Below are 17,722 nucleotides of genomic sequence, written 5' to 3' on the forward strand. Positions count from 1 at the left end.
AAAATGAATGTTTCATCTTATTAGGCAAGCCTTTACAGAAAAGGATTGGAGACAAATTACATTTAAGAGCAAAATGGATTTCTGCCATTTCATGCAAATGCTATAAATGAAAATCATCTTGCACTGTTTTGTTTAGCTTTAGTTTCATAGCAGACAAGTTTTCATAACTGCTGTATGTCTCTGTATTTTTATTTTTTCAGTGAATGTTTGTTACAATGTTTAGCTGATCCACAAATTCAACTACTCTCAACAGCGGCTTTCTTTGAATCTCAGCCCGAAGCGGCTTGAAATGGCTGAGATATGAAGATCAAAAGATAAGAAGGTCCCACGAATGTGACCCTGAGCAGACTAATTCTAGGATTAAAAGCAAGGAAGAGCTTGTAGTAACTAGAAAGTTCCAAGTAAAGTCTAGAGCACATTACACATTTTACATATCATTGCTATTCAGAATGGAGATCTATTTCTGTGTCTCATCAATGAATATCTAGTAGAACACTGACTTTTCTACGGAAAACACAACAAAAGCAGAATTAAGTAAAAATGGCTACTGAAAACCAAGACTGTAACGTACTATGACAGTTCACTTGTTTTGACCTCTGATAACAGTATTTATTTCACGATGATCCAGAATGGGATGCATTTAACTTAATGAATGGTCGTACTCTTGAATTAACTGCTTATACAAGAACAGCCTCTGCATAACACACATAAGGGTGCAAGAGACCTTGATTATTTTAGGGTTGAGCATGTTGTAAAAACTGTTAGCATATAATCACTATAATATTTTTATATGAAGCATAGAAAAGATTCTAGTTTGAGGTAAAATGAATTTATAATTGATTATACAATCCAGGCTTTTCCTTTCTCTCTTCATAAGAATAGTTAAAATGCTTGAATACAAAATATTAGAGGGTCTTCAAAGGAAGTGGCATAGAAGTTGTCTTAAGTTACATAAACATCTTATTTGACCTGGATGTGTCATCTTTAATTTTTACCATACTAAATCTGTCCTGTCAGAAAACCTCTTGGAAGAAACATAATCTCTAACATATTAAAATTTGCTCACCCAAAAACACATCTAAGACTCAGTCATGGAGAAGTACGTCTCAATCACAATCAGTGGAATAGGCCATATACGTAATGATCATTTCCAGGTTAGTTACTGTCAGACATTTCAACATTTCTTAACAAGCAACAGGAAGAACAGTAACGTAACTTCCTAATGTGTATCACATTCTTTAGTCTCAGAACATAAAGTAGATATATTTCAAATAACTGCCACACCTTTCTGAAATAGGAATGACAGCAATTTATCACTGCTTGAGGACAAAACTATATCTGTAAAATCACAATACTGTATACAAAACATTATAAAACTGGGAAGACTAGTCAAAGATGACTTGCCCTGGTATATCTGACTACAACCTACATTCTGAAGTAGAAAACAAGAGAAATTATGAGAAGCTATTCATATAAACTATATTGAAAACAACTTTACACAGAAGTTGAATACAATAGCTAAAAACTAGCTAACTTCTGCACTGAAGGGAATGTACTGGACAACTTTAAAATAAACATAGTTACGCTGTACTACAAACAACTTCTTATATCAGATATAATTAATGAATTTTAGCAAAAATCACTGGGAACTAAAGAATATTTGTGAAGTAGATTGATTTGCTCTATGTTTCTCTCCCACCATCCATTTACTTTACCTTCTAATGTACTGCTAACATGCAAAACATTTGGACTATCCATTGGAAGCAGTTCTGAAGGCAAAGGTATGTCACCTGCTCCCTCTACAAGATATACAAATTCTCCAATCTGAAACACAGAAACACATAATCAATTTGCAATTCTGGAAGAACCATCATTTTAGAACTCTGTTCAAATAAAAGCAAATTACTGTTTCAAACCCTAGTATGATAATCATGTTTCTTTAATGTATCTGAAAAATGAAAAAATTTCAATGAGATGAATCCTTTTCAATATATTTTAACTGAATGAGAATACTTTGAACCATATATAGAATGGTAAATTCTTATTATGTGCTATAGCCAGATATATTTGAACACGTATACAAGTTGCCTTGATTGCTTTCCACTGTTAAGAATTGTAATTTTGAGCCAGTAACACTTTTCAAGAAAGCAAACAAGAGCGGAATTCAAAGCAGGCTAGCATCAGGTACAAATTATCCACTAAGAAGAAAATAAGTTAACAAATCTTACTTAATTCATCAAAAATAATTAAAGCCTTATAGGAACTTCAAAGCAAACATAAACATGGCCTAGAAAAAAAAGACAGTAACTTGTCATGAAGTATAAATTAATGATCAGAGAAATAACACTTTCAGTCATTGAAGAAATTAAAAAAAAAATTAAAAAGGGTGAATTGAAATAGAAAAAAAAGTATTACTAAAAAAAATAAGAAAATTCATTAAAGTACAGTTTGAAGTTACAAAGAGGACATCCCAAAACTAAAAATACCTAAGTTAGGTACTTATATACTTACTGGGAGATTTAGTACATATAATATTATTGCTTTATTAATTTCTGCATTTTTAAATTACTGCAATTTTTTTTTTTTTTTTGGATCATTTAACTGATTGATTGCAATGCAAGGGATCAAATGGTGCTGCAACAAAACATATAACTTGCCACAGAAGGTCATCTCTTATCTTTCTCATAAACAACATTCCATAAAATCCTGCCTTAAAAATGCATATCAGTCATTTATTCTGCATTCCAGATACGAGGGCAAAAAATCTTTATATCATTTTGTTCATCTGCCAAAATATGCATTTTTTTCTCTCTAATATTGGTCAATAAAAGAAGATGAGTCTGTTTTTTATTTTAATCCAGGCTTCATCAAATATTTACACTAAGGCTGGCAACATTGCAGTTATGTTTCTGACCCAGCAGAAGGAAACCTATTCAATTTTCATGGCACTTTCTCTCCTTTCTTGATTCAAGAGTTCAGAGAAATCTTCCTTAACAGGGATTAAAGAATCCTACAGCAAAATTGGTTTCCCATATATAAACTAATAGACACTCTTGGGAGCCAATTTAAAGAGAAATTATTCCTATTTGATACAGCATTTTGACTCCATAAGGACTACTAACAAACTCACAGCATGTACATCTAATTTCATGAAGGTACTGGTTGCTACGTTGCCAGTTCTATACCAATTAGTTTTCTTGTCATTGCTGACAACAATATGTTTATATGTATGAACAAATTTCCCCATTTCTCTCCCTGCTTTGAAAATATATTGCTTTTTGGTCTACATAACATGTAAATCCTGTTTGCTGTTTGTGATCTTGAGGAATGGGGGCTTGGCAAAGACTGGGGTCAGGACCCTGAATTCAGGAAGAGTAAACTTCAGGTTGTTTAAGGAATTGCTGATTGAGATCTCCTGGGAAGTTGTCCTTAGAGACAAGGGACTGGAAGGAAGCTGGCTACTCTTTAAGAATGCCCTTTTGAGAGCTCTCTGTCCCTCAGAATAAGAAAGTAGGCAGGAGAGGCAGGAAACCAGCATGGCTTGGCAAGGAGTTGCTGGTCAAACTGAGGGAAAAGAAGGGATTGTACCAGCTGTGGAAACAAGGGTGTGTCACCTGGGGAGAATACAGGGATGCTGTCCGGACTTGCAGAGAGGGGATTAGGAAAGTCAAGGCACGGATGGAGCTGAATTTGGCGAAGGATGTTAAAAACAACAAGAAGGGATTCTATAGTTATATTGGTCAGAAGAGGCATGTCAAAGAAAGAGTACCTCCTTTGGTAAATGAGAAAGGAGAATTAGATACAAGAGATATGGAGAAGGCTGAAGTACTAAATGAGTTTTTTCCTCTTCACTGATAGACAGGATTTTCATATTTCTGATGTCCCTGAAGCTTGCAGTTCTGAGCCTCAAGGTGGGAAATGGGGGAGAAAATCCACCCTGCTGTAAATGCAGAGCAAGTCCGAAACTGCCTCATGTGACTGAATGTACACAAGTCCATGGGGCCAGATGACATACACCCCAGGGTCCTAAAGGAGCAGGCTGATGTGGTTGCTGAGCCACTCTCCCTCATATTTGAAAATATGTGGTTGTTGGACAAAGTCTCCAGGGACTGGAAAAAAGGAAACGCCACTCGCATTTACAAAAAAGGGAGAAAAGAGGACCCAGGAAACTACAGGCCAGTGAGCCTCAGTTCAGTGCCTGAAATCACCGTGGAACAGATCCTCCTAGAAGACATGTTAAGGCACATGAGGGATGAGCAAGTGATCTGAGACAGCCAGCATGGCTTTACCAAGGGAAGGTCATGCCTGACCAATCTGTTGGCCTACTGGAGTTAAACCACAGCTCAACTACATGTTCTTTAAAGCTTCCAATCATGGCTTTCTTTCTTAAAAAAAATAAAAATAAATTTAAAAAAAATAATAAAAATTGCCAGTGGTTTCAAATATCAAATAGGGTCAGATAAACACATTTGAACATCATTGTATTGGTCTTATTTTCTTTAAAAATAAGGAAAAAAAATAAAAGTGGCCAGGTGCTATAACCTAGTTAAACAATACGAAGAAACACCAAGAGATTACAAGTAATCTCTTGCTCTGTATTGAGGAAAAGCATGGAAGCTAAGAACCTGCTTAGCTTCCTAAGCTTCTCTAAGGAGAAAAAGAATAAGTCATGTAGTTCTGGATGTATTCTTGCAAATAAAAAAAAAAATAAAATTAAATTAAAAAATGAAACAGAATAGCAGATACATGTAATGGCACAGAGCAAAACCTGAAACACAGAGTTTATATTACGGATGTAAGAAACAGAATGCAAGCCTTGAGATCAACCACACAAAGTAGGATTAGACAAACAACAGGATGTTGAAAAAACATTGATAGCTGATGGCAAAACACAGCAAAGAGGTTAAAGAGGTAAGAAGAGAAAAATAAGAAGGTTGTTGCCACTGAGATATAGGATTACAGGAACATCAAAAAGGCTGTATTGCAAATTTTAAACTCTGAAAGTTGATCAAAAATAGGTCTTGGTAACTTGATGAAATCAATTTCATTTAAAAACAAAGGAAATCTTAGATTACATGAATCAAGAAAAAGGGTCAGTATTCATGTACAACAGGCGAATGCTTTTAATTTCTTTTCTGGATATAAAAGAGTGGTAAATTTTGGTTTAAATTTCTTTGCTAAAACTTGCAACCTTCTGATCTTCTTAAGCAACATTTGCCTGAAAGAATTATATGAATATTGTACTTCAACCAAAAGCAAACAAGCAAACAAACAAAAAAACAGAAAATGAAAATATTTTCACTTCCACAAGTCTGGGCATAGATCACCTCAAACATCTAAAAGCTTTACAGAAATGATCTTAATTGACTAGAATATCATGTGAAAACCACTTAAAGAACTTAGTTTCCATTCTTACCATTTCATTAACCAGAATGACAGTGCAGTAACGTTTTTCCAGATTAAATGGAAGAAAGAGAATCTCTAGGGCTGCAGAACTTCTCCCTGCCAAAAACAGTTTTTCCTGGGGACTGAAGAACTCAGGCAGGAGGCTGGACTGGACAGCTGTTAAAAAAGTTTTAATGGTTGCTCAAATAGAACAGAATGAGACATAATATATTGCATCTGCCTAGGATACTGTGTACAGCCCGCTGTAACACTTGGTGTTAAAGGCACTCCAATGTTACGCTTATGTAAACCTCCTGCAATACTGCAGCTGTTGGACTGGGTGATCTTGTGGGCTTTTCCAATCTTGGTGATTCTATGATTCTATGATTCTATGACACAAAATCAAAGAAAACAGACTGTTCTCACTATCAGTAAAAACTCTTTAAAGATGTACAGCTTATAACTAAATAACTCCTCTTTAATACTCTAGTTTAATACTATTTAAATGAACTGCCTTGACCTCAGCAGCAGAAACATGTTGTTATAACATGAAATTCTCCAGAATTAATAATAACTAAGTTTATTATTACTGCTTTAAACTAAACCTTGTGTTGACAAATAACATTCTTCCTAAGACACTAAGAATCTTACAGGTGAATGTGGCAGATTCAGACAACTTTCTCAGTGAGTGCTTTTCCTGTACTAAACAAATTTGGGTAATGTACAACAGTTTAGAATTTGACTTGTGTTCAGCCTTGGCTGTCTAACATTCTAGAAAGGTCAACAGACTGGAAAGCAGAAGTGCAGGTAACTGAAATGAACACAGATCACAGAACTATAGAATGCATGAGGCTGGAAGGGTCCCCTGCAGTTCACCTGGTCCAACCCAGCATGCTCAAGCAGGCCTAAATAAGAACCTTACTTCACACTCTGGCTAATCAAATATAAATGATTCACTACCTCCCTTCCCAAACACCAAGAGCTTCATTAAAGAAAACTAATCATCCACACCTCCCACCTCCAAATACTTCTTGTCCCCATAATTCAAACTGAAAGAATAGCTTCCAAACAAAAGGAATTTCCCAACATACACAATTCAATCAACAGCTAAGTTGCACATGAATCTGCTGTTTCCAAAGCTAATATAAACAATAACAAACACAAACAAACAGAAAGGTCAATTTTTACCCTTCCATCCAAAAGGGTAATTCTTTTTTTTTTTTTTCCTACTTAGTCTCCTGTTCAAATGTTCCTCGTCCAAAATATTTCAGACTGTGGAACAGTGAATCTTGTGAGAGCCCTCCTTCCTTACCTGCTCCCTGGATTGTGAAAAATTAAACAGATACCAAAGAAGGCACATTCAGTACGTAATTCAGATTTAATAAAAGCAGCCTTTTATTGTGGCTGCTCCAAAAAAAACAAAAATGTATTTCTTGAGGCCTGCTTTGCACTTAGGACTTCCCTTGCCCTTAACAGCAATGTTTCCTCAGTTCAGGATGTAAAACACAGAGAACACTCTTATTTAGGTTTTGCCATGTTACAGAGAGAAGAATGAAAAATTATTCTCAAAGCAGAATTACACTTCTACAAGAAATAAAAGCATAAATTTAGGTTCCTACAACACTAAAACACTATAATAAATGTCTCTGCAGCAACGATCTGAAGCTAAGCTTGCTTTGAAAGCTATTCTTAAATTACTACAATAGTTGTAAACTACCTCATTAGTTAAAGTAAATACATTTTTATGAATTTTTATGAATGCTGTAATAGTTAGCTGTTAATCATATCTCAGAATACAATATGAGAAATGAATATAAATAGAAGGGAAGGTGATTCAAATTAGATTACAAATCTGTTCTTCATACAGCTTCATGAAAACAAAACAATATTTTCCAAGAGGACAGAATTCATTTTCTGAGGTCAAATTTTGCTCAAGAGGACTTTTGACAGCTTCAGATTCATACGTTTTTACAGAACTTTTTCATTTTCTGTTTCACAGGAAAATAAAAGCAAGATTTGTACTGTCTATGAATACTTTCAAAGATAAACCAGGTAAGCTGAAGAAGCTCCACAGCAAACTCCCATGCAGCTCTTAAAAGAATGAAATAAGCACTTTTAAATTTATTTATGTTAAAGTCACTAGGTCTATAGTGCAGCTTTAGAAATAAATTCAGTCAATTCAACAAATAGTACATTCTACTAAATAATAATTACCAAGTGTATTTTAAGATTTCAGAATCAGATGCTTTAATTGCTACTGTAGTAAGGTAAGAGGTTATAGTGATACAGAGATACTTACAGCAATTAAAGTATTTGGCTTCATTTGGCTCTTCAAGCAGTGTCCTGTTTTTACAGTTTAACACATTATTTTCAGAACTAAAAGGAAACAAAGGAAAGCAATAGACCAAGACTGGACATTAGTATTTCTGTTAATGGACAGCTTTTTTCCTTTTTGTAGACATAAATACAGGAAATTCAAATGTTTTCAATGGAAAAAAAAAAACAAAAATTTTGGAACCAGATATTTATCAATAATCGTTATTTAATTCCTTTGACATACATTGGGAGTCATATTTATAATGAAAGTAGAACAAGATTCCTCAGTTAACTTGTGTAATATCTCTGCAGTATTCATATAAACCAAACTCCATGTCAAAATATACATATACATTATATATGTATTTTAATATAGATATATGTATTAGTCAAAAGCATTGCCGTCCAATAATCTTCCACACAATTTTTCTCTTTATCATTTCAGTATCCTATGACAATAGATAATTATTACCTTGTACATCCGGAGGTCTTGGAATGCAAAATGCCAAGGCCTTGCATTTCACTGATAACGCAGTTGATTTCATATCAGTTTTTCAGTGTTCCCCTTAAAAGCTATTCTAGAAATACATCTAAAAATCCTATTTATTTAATGTTACATAGTGGTAGATTTAAAAGATACATTACAATTTCTATTCAGAGCACAAAACAGCATGGCTTCATCCTACTATACCTTAACAGGAAAAATTAGAGTTAATCACAAGTTAATGACTAAATGCAATTTTCTAAAATAAATATTTTAAATAAATATCTCTGCTCTTCATGATGTACTATACTGTTTCAAAACACGAAATTTTGGTATAGTCTCAAAGATACTTAAATGATCTTACAGCAGTTATCAGACTGAATCAGTAGCACACAAACTATTTAAAACTTACAAGCTATTATTTTCTCTTAGAGGAAACGGGGCACAATTATTTAAGAAAAAAATGCAATATAGACAGTTGAACATTTGCATTTTTCTTGGCAAAATTAGGGAGATATAAATCGTTACCTTCTTGCTTCAGTTAATTTAGTTCACTTGCAAAGTTCTTTTCCACAAGGCTATAGCCCTGAAGAAGTAGAGTGAGAAAGCCTGGAAACAGCTAAGCTTGTTTCTCCCAACCACTTCTACACTAAGACTACAGAAATGGTCCATATACAGTGATAGTGCAATTAATCACTCACATGGAAACCTAATATAATCAAAGTTTTTTCTGAAAAAGGAGGAAAAGGAATGAAGAGGATAAATTTTAATCTAAGCATCCTACTCTGTTTATGATGTTATTGTTTTCCAAGTGAACTTGAAAAGAACAAATATGCCTGAAAAAAAAAATTTACAACAGTCTTTGCTTATTCCCAATCCCTCCAAATCGAACTGTGCTTCTTACTTTCTTATTTTTCTTATGTTACTGCTATCTTATTTTCTTGATATTACTTTTTTTTTTTTTTTTTTTTTTTTTTTTTTCCTTCTTCACAAATAATTTGTACCACTGTTGACAGGAGTTCTGCTGTTACATTTATGGAAGGACAGTTTCGTTTAATTTAAAGTAAGTACAGGCAAGAGCCCACAGATGATGAAAAAGATACTGTAATGTATCTTAAAAAAAAAAATACTGCAAGTAAATTTTTCAGCTCTAGACTTGGGTTTAATATTATCTACACATAAAAGTAATTCTCCTCTAGCAGTAAAATTTGATGAGCCAGCTTATAGTAACCAATTATAATGTACAAGATTTGCCAGATACTGGTCCCTCTTACAGTGTTAATATTGCTGTGCTTAAAAAAAAAAAATCACATCCTTAAATAAATTGATTTGTAAAATTCTCAGAATATGATACCCTGGAGATTCAGTTTAACATCTATACTTTTTTTTTATTATTTTTCAGAAGGAAAAATGATCTCTGAATTACGTGGGTTCAACATAATATATATTCTATACTAACAAATAATTATTTATTTCATTTCACATAAAAGTACAAAATTACAAATTTCCTATTTCAGTGCTTTGTCTTTGATTCAGAATGCCAAGGTGTGATTGTAAAGACAGAGACTAGAGCAAAAAAATCATTACAGAAACCATGAACTGTTTAAAAGCTATATGAAAACCGACAACAAATATAATAATGTAATGATGACATTATACATTAAGACCATATGTAATACAACAAGTCTTCACTGGGGTTTGCATAAATCCCATTTTTGGAGTTGAATGACTGAGAAACTTGTTTTACTGATTTGAAGGTCTGTCTCTGTAAGTTTATTCTCACTAAAATAAAGTATTTGAAGATTAATGAATGGGAAAAGAAAGAAAACAGTTTTTGGCAGATACACATTATGTCTCAACCCACTAAAATAAAATACATAATTCTTGCAATACTAAAGATTAAAAGAATATAATTGTTTAAGAAGCCTGTACTCAGTTTTGCTCAATATGTTCCCTTTAAATACACTGAGAAATAAGGTTGGACAGAACAGCTTAAGCTGCTATAAAATTAGTCTACATAGACATTTTGCTATGGTTTTAAGCCCACAGTAATGTCCTAGCAGGCCTTACACACTAATCATTTTACTCACGTTAACATTCAATTCTACTGTATGAAATATGTTGAAGAAGATGAGCTCCAAAACTATATGCTGTTTAGACATGATGGCAAAGGATCCTTGATCTAACTGTGGGACTAAGCACGTAGTTTTAGTTCAGCATCGTTTTGTATTTGAATTCCTGGGCCATGTAGCAAGTATCTCTTCATCTGGTTCTTCTCCCATGGGGAGAAGACCATACTGGGACACAGATGTGGGCCAAAGACAACTACTGAGCTGTCGAGGGCTTCAAAAAGTACAGAAAAATGTGTAACTTGAAAAAGTCTAATGGCATTTATCACAATATACATAAAAGAAAAAAAAAAGTCAATTGGATAAAAAACCACCACCCTTCTCACAAAGATCATTCAGCTAAAGGTGGAAAAAGAGGTTTTGACTGCAACCATGAATTATACCTTGGCTCAGACACAAGCTATGGTTATGATTTTATTTTAAATAACTTAGAATTAAAACTTTCAGCCTGTGGCTGAAAAATAGTTATTAAGCTGCCAGTTATTAAAACAGTGCAATTTGTAATGTCTGGCAGGTTCCAAAAATTGTATTAGATATTTGTGATCTACGCTAGGACATTTCCAGAGAGTGTTATGAAAAGAGTGCCAAACCTTCTTTGGATTGCCTCTTTCTCTTTTTACCTTGACTGTGAATGATTCTGATCTACATCTCTCTTCTTCAATGCTCCTAAAGATTTCCCGCTGTTCATCTGAACTTCTTGATACTTATCTCACAGTCTAACAATTAGAGATAGTGAAGACAGAAATTCTTTTGGACTATAAATCTATTTAAACATTGTTCCATCTTTATGATACATATCTCCTTGTCTCTCTGTTACTTTCTGCTTTTCAGTTTTTGTGATTTTATTACATTTATCACACTTATTTTGAACTCTCCTTAACCTTCCAGATTCCCTATGCTAGAAAATCTGCCCTTGGTCTGTTTAAGGAATAATGTCTAGACACAAAATTATATTAATTTATTTCAATAATTCTGTATTAACATCTTCTCATTCTCATGTGCAGCTCCAGAGGCCTACAGAACCTGCAATATTTTACACTTCAGCACAGTCTGAATTCCCTGGACTGTCCATATATAACAGGCAGTTGTACCTTCAAATAAATCTATAGACTTCATTCCAGGATTCAGAACTATTCCTTCTTCTAAGGTTCTAGTGACATGAAGCTGGTCAATCTTACTGACATTTTTAATATATCAGCCACCTAAGTTATCTTGGTTGTCCACACCTTTTAATTCTGCTTTTTCTACAAATGATATTTTTTTAACGATACTTTTTCTAGAAAGGATATCACATTCACGTTTACCTTTTATAGCATATTTTTCTTTCTCAACTGTTTCAGTAAATTATCTCAAAATTATTTTTAAAATATTGCTTCTTTCTACTATGGTTTCCATGTCCTTGCCTACAATTCTTTACAACTGCTATGCACACAAATATACTTACATATGTAATACTAACAAAACTGTACAACTCCATATATTACAGAATTACAGAATCACAGGGGTTGGAAGGATCCTCAAGAGATCATTGAAGCCAACCACTCTGCTAAAGCAGGTACCCCACAGTAGATCGCACAAGGAGGAATCTAGGAGGGTCTTGAATATCTCTATAGAAGGAGACTCCACAAGCTCTCTGGGCAATCTGTTCCAGTGCTCCGCCACTCCTATCGTAAGGAAGTTCTTCCTCACGTTAGTATGGAACTTCCTATGTTCAAGTTTTAGGCCGTTACTCTTGGTCCTACATTATAATTCGCAATTGCCATTCAAAACTTACCTGAACGTTTGCTCCTGTTTTAATTGCCTGGCTTGATGTACTTGTTCCGGCTGACTTAAGTAACTTGTGGATTCCAGGAAGATGACCCTGGAATATGGCAAGTACACGTAAATACTACTTTTTACTAACAAGATGAGGAACAAAATATAATGTATTCTAATTTTAAATGCTTGATAAAGAAGCCTACTGTTTTCAGCTTGTAGCACTTTCAAAATACTACTAAAAATATTTAGTAGTTTGGGAAATTCTTCTTGATTTAATGACTTAAAATAATTTGCACAATTTAATAACGAAAATTTTAAAGGTTTTGTAAGCATGTAAATCCTGTGACACGTATTCCAGATTACTGAAAATTATTTTAAACTGCTACTTAATCAATACTACAGATTGATCTGTTATCATAGGAACGTTTTGCAGGACATGTCATTTTATGACAAGGAAACCAACTTTCTTTCAAAAAAGCTGTTTAAAATAAAACATTAAAAACAAAAATAATGTGCGTTTCAACACAAGCAATACTGATATTTTAAGTTGGAAATAATATTCTAAAATATAATTTATGTTACATAATTCACAGCTTTTGGAAATATCTGATATTTGTTATATATTTGACACAAAATCAAAGAGGCTTATATTTTAATTTGCACTTTTCTTAGATAATACTACATCATACGTGTAGTTTTAAGATTTTTAGCCCTCTTTTTGGTAGAAGAGCTACTTTCTTGATATCACAAGTATATTTCCTAGTGTTATTTGCAAATAAGCAATACTACCCCTTGTGGAACAGTAGATGTTTCTAAACACTGAAAAAACTAACAAAGAAACATTTAATTGTAGATTACTGGTTAAACTGCGGCCCAAATTCATAATTACTGTAAGTGCTTGTCATGTAGTTGTTGAATTATACGTATAACACTAAACTACTTAATCACTTTAATTTATTCTGAGAGCTATCCAAATCATAGAACAGATTACAGACAGTCTCAATAACCACCTCAGTGACTGAGAAAAAAGGCAAACAAAACAAATAAGTTCTGAGCAGAAAGATCAGTCAACAGGGAAGATGACAGGCATGGAGGAACAGGGAACTTTTCCTGAGGCTCCAGGACAAAAAGAGTCTATCTCCTGTGCAAGAAGGGATGGGAAACTCAGGGACAGTACAAAGAAGTTGTTAGGGTATGCAAGAAGAATATCAGAAAGGCAAAAACCCATCTTGAGCTCAACTTTGATGCTGGACTAAAACAGAACAAAATACATTTTTACAAATATATTAACAGTAAGAGGAGGGCTATCTCCATCCTTTAATGAATGCAGCAGGGAATGTGACCACTAAAAATAAGGAAAAGGCTGAAATTCCTATGCCTTCTTGACATCTATCTTTAAAAGTCAGATCAATTATCCTCAAGGTACTCTACCCCCTGATATGGATGTCTGGGATGGAGAGCAGAATAAAACCTCCGCAGTTCAGTTGGAAACAGTTAGAGACTGAACTGTCACAAGCTCATGGGGCTTCACCCAAGGGTGCAGAGGAAGCTGGAAAAGGTGATTGCCAAGCCACTTTCCACCATCTATCATCATTCCTGCTGGAGTTCCAGAGGACTGGAGGCTTGCCAGCGTGACTACCATCTACAAGAACATCATAATGAGGATCTGGAGAACTACAGGCCTGTCAGCCTGACTCAGTGCCAGGAAAGGTTATGGAGCGAAAGGCAAATGCGATCCTGGGCTCCATCAGGAGAGGGGTGGTCAGCAGGGACAGGGAGGTGATTGTCCCTCTCTACTCGGCTCTTGTGAGGCCCCACCTGGAGTACTGTGTCCAGGTGTGGAGCCCTCAGTACAAGAAAGACATAGAGATCTTGGAAAGGGTCCAGAGGAGGGCGACTAAGATGATCAGGGGGCTGGAGCACCTCCCCTATGAGGACAGGCTGAGGGAGTTGGGCTTGTTCAGCCTGGAGAAGAGAAGGCTGCGGGGTGACCTCATTGCAGCCTATCAATACCTGAAGGGAACCTACACCCAGGAGGGGAGTAAACTCTTCAAAAGGGCTGACAACAGCAGGACTAGGGGAAATGGATCCAAGTTGAAGGAGGGAAGATTTAGGTTGGATGTTAGGGGGAAGTTCTTCACAAGGAGAGTAGTTAGGCCCTGGAACGGGCTGCCCAGGGAGGTTGTGGATGCCCCGTCCTCGGATGTGTTCAAGGCCAGGTTGGACGGGGTCCTGGGCAACCTGATCTGAATGTGTACGTTTGGTGGCCCTGCTGGGCAGGGGGGTTGGAACTACATGATCCTTGAGGTCCCTTCCAACCCAGGTGATTCTGTGATTCTGTGAGCAGACCATCTTGAGTGAGATCACATAGCATGTGTGGGACAGCCAGGGGATCAGGCACAGCCAGCACAGGTTCATGAAAGGTGGGTGGAGAATGGAGTTAAATTCAGCTGGTTACTGCTAGGAAGACCATTCAGAGGGATCTGGACAGCCTGGATCACTGGGTGCAGGCCAATGGGATTAAATTCAGCAAGACCAAACCTGGTCCTGCACTTTGGCCACAACAACCCCAGGCAACACTACAGGCTCGGGGAAGAGCAGCTAGAAGACTGTGTGGAAGAAATGTATCTGGGACTGATGGTTGATACTCAGCTGAACATGAGCCAGCAGTTTGCCCAGGTGGCCAAGAAGGTCAATGACATCCTGGCTAGTGTAAGTGTTGTCAGTGGAAGTAAGGAAATGATCATCTCCCTGTTCTTAGCTCTGGTGAGGCCACACCTTGAGTACGGTGTTCAGTTTTGGGTCCCTCACTACAAGAAAGACATTGAGGCCCTGAAGCATGTCCAGAGAAGGGCAACAGAGTTGGAGAGGGTCTGTAGCACAGGTCTTATGAGGAGCAGCTGAGAGAACTGAGCTTGTTCGCTTTGGAGATGGGAAGGCTCAGGGGAGACCTTATTGCTATTTACAATCACCTGAAAGGAGGTAGTATTGATGTGGGGATAAGCCTCTTCTGTATAACTAGCAATAGGATGAGAGGAAATGTCCTCAAGTTGCACCAGGAGAGATTCAGATTAGATGTTGGGAAAATTTTCTTCTTTGAAAGAGTAGGCAAGCACTGGAGAAGGCTGCCCTGGGAGGGAGTTGAATTATTATTCCTGGAAATGTTCAAGAAACATTTAGATGTTGTACTAAGGGACATGGTTTAGTGGGGAAATATTGGTGATAGGGGGCACTTGGGCTGGATGATCTGGAGATCTTTTCCAACCTTAATGATTCTGATTCTATATGATTAACACATAGGAGACTTATGCCACATTGGAGTATTGGAGCACCAGCGGAGAGATGAAAGCAATCCTGTCCAGATGTCTATACCATAACAACGCTGTGCGTGGAAGAGAAATTTCATTTGCAGCCTATGGAGAACATTGATCAATGAAATAAATTTGAAAGTTATGGAAAATGGTTCTTGTAAATAAATGAATTATAAGAACTGATGTTTAAAGATTAAAGACAAAATACAGATCACATAAGGAGATTTATAAAGAGTCACAGCATTCTACTCCTTTTCTTATTTAAAAAAAAAACAACCCTTAATTCTGCATTTGTTACATCTATGATGAACGCAAATGAAAAATTAGATTAACTGATAGAGATGCAAGCCTCAAGGCAAAAGTATGTTCTTTCTTTTGCATGCTTAATAATTTAAACAGCAGGATAAAGAACATTGGGGGAAAACAACCAACTATTAATTAATATAGCTTGATTCCCTATAGAATTCTGCTGGATCTCAGCCAAACAAAAATACAAGCAAAGTTCATGAACTCCATTTGATTAAATCTCTAACTTTATTGCTTATACTGAGATGGATTACAATTAAGGCTTATTCATCTTCTTTATTTATGATGATAGTTTCCACTTCACAGTACTTGTAACAATTCTGGTAATGTAAATCCCTATAATTTAACCTGAAGGTTTTACATTTTTAAACAAAATATTAAAAATATGGAACAGTTGATAAAACAGCATGAACATTAAAGACTTGTCTTTATAGCACTGTCTACCTGAATATGCCATCAGTTCTGAAGGGATTAGTAACATTTAGGACAACTTTCTTCAACTCATAACATGGAGATTTGCATTTTAATATAACCTATAAGAGAACAAAAATTTATATAAATGTGAAAAATTGCAAAACCACATACATTGGAAATACTACCAGGAGAATATTACTAAGAAGAATTTAACCACTGATGATGATATAATTTACACAATTTAAATACTTTGCTGCCAGTAGGGTTAAAGCTTATTACTTTTTAAACATGTTTAATTTCCCCACCTTTAAAATGACAGCACATGAACATGATCAAGCTTTTCTCATGTTCTCTTTCTTTATTCCTGCCCCAACCATACTTTCTAACATCAGCATCTATCGCTATGGTATAAAAAGTGTCATGTAAGAAAGGAGAATCATATAAACTCCATCTATTTCAGAAAAGGATTTATTCAGATCTGCTAAAAGAATGTTTGATAACAAATGCTGGAAACTATGACTATCCCTGCTCTATTTCTAGGATGTATCTTAAATTTTAAGACTATCAAAACAAAAAAAGTTCAAATTAATTTGCCAACATCTAAAACAAGTTTACATCAGACAAGTGAAATCATTAGGATGAAGAAGCATATTACCACCTTTTCAAAAAAATTTCCAAAATCATTCACATGCTAAAAGAGATCCAGATTTGTTTTCAAAGCAATGTGTGCAAAAAATTTAAAATTTATTTGAGATCTCTGTGAGATTTACACCCTTACATATCTCAAACATTCCTCTAGGCATTTCTCTGCATATACATAAGCAAAAATTGGAAACTTGAGCATTAATAGATAAAAGGTTAATGCTGATGGTCACTCACCTTTTGATTCTTACCTCAGGTCACTTTTGACTGATACAACATACATCGGAATAATATTTTTTGTGACAATAATGATTTTACACAGAGACTTACAGCAGGTTCAATATGCTTGACTTCAGATTTCAGGGAGAATGTAAGTGTGGCACCACCTATTCCACCCATTCTCTTTGAGATCAGTAGCAACACTGCTTCAGCAGGATGCAGAAAACGACTTGTGAATTCCACATTTATAGTTGCTTGACTCCTAGGCAAATAACAGTAATAATTCTTTGAATAATTAGGCATAAAACTGTAATTCAAGAATTACTCTGAAATATCATTTCAGAAGCATATTTTAGAGTCTTTGAAAGGGAAGGTGGCACTTGTTTCTTCAGAAACACTTTGCTGTAGTTCAACCTCCAGTCTAAAAGCATTTTAAACATTCTAATAAAAGAACTATATAGATTAAAAAAAAAAGAACGATATAAGTCCTTACTGCTTTTTACGTCTTCAGTATGTAACTTTATTTTTCCTCCCACACACAATCAGAAAAAGTTCCCTCATATTATATAATTGCCCTAGGCCAACAACTGATTTACTTTATGCTCCCCTATTTGAATACAATTTTGTATGTTAAACAGCTAGACATCCTGCTGTGTATACTGTGAGGCAGATCTAGAAGTTTTTAATAAAATCCCCAAGACTGAAATAATTGAGTAAAAGAACCTTCAAAATAATAAGTACAGTTGAACAGCAAAGAG

General features: G+C 35.3%; 1 protein-coding gene across 1 annotated transcript in view; it reads right to left on the bottom strand.

Moving 5' to 3' along the window:
• CFAP47 (cilia and flagella associated protein 47) overlaps window positions 1–17,722 on the bottom strand; it is a 252,315-nt gene that overhangs the window by 140,188 nt on the left and 94,405 nt on the right. The window contains exons 39-44 of the mRNA XM_052674366.1: window positions 17,076–17,226; window positions 16,134–16,222; window positions 12,089–12,175; window positions 7,685–7,761; window positions 5,417–5,562; window positions 1,716–1,824 (exon numbers count right to left, since the gene is read on the bottom strand). Coding sequence (XP_052530326.1) covers window positions 1,716–1,824; window positions 5,417–5,562; window positions 7,685–7,761; window positions 12,089–12,175; window positions 16,134–16,222; window positions 17,076–17,226 — 659 coding nt within the window. The remainder of the gene's footprint in view (window positions 1–1,715; window positions 1,825–5,416; window positions 5,563–7,684; window positions 7,762–12,088; window positions 12,176–16,133; window positions 16,223–17,075; window positions 17,227–17,722) is intronic.

This window comes from Tympanuchus pallidicinctus, unplaced genomic scaffold (assembly GCF_026119805.1).
Source record: "Tympanuchus pallidicinctus isolate F22 unplaced genomic scaffold, pur_lepc_1.0 scaffold14, whole genome shotgun sequence".
NCBI lineage: Eukaryota > Metazoa > Chordata > Aves > Galliformes > Phasianidae > Tympanuchus > Tympanuchus pallidicinctus.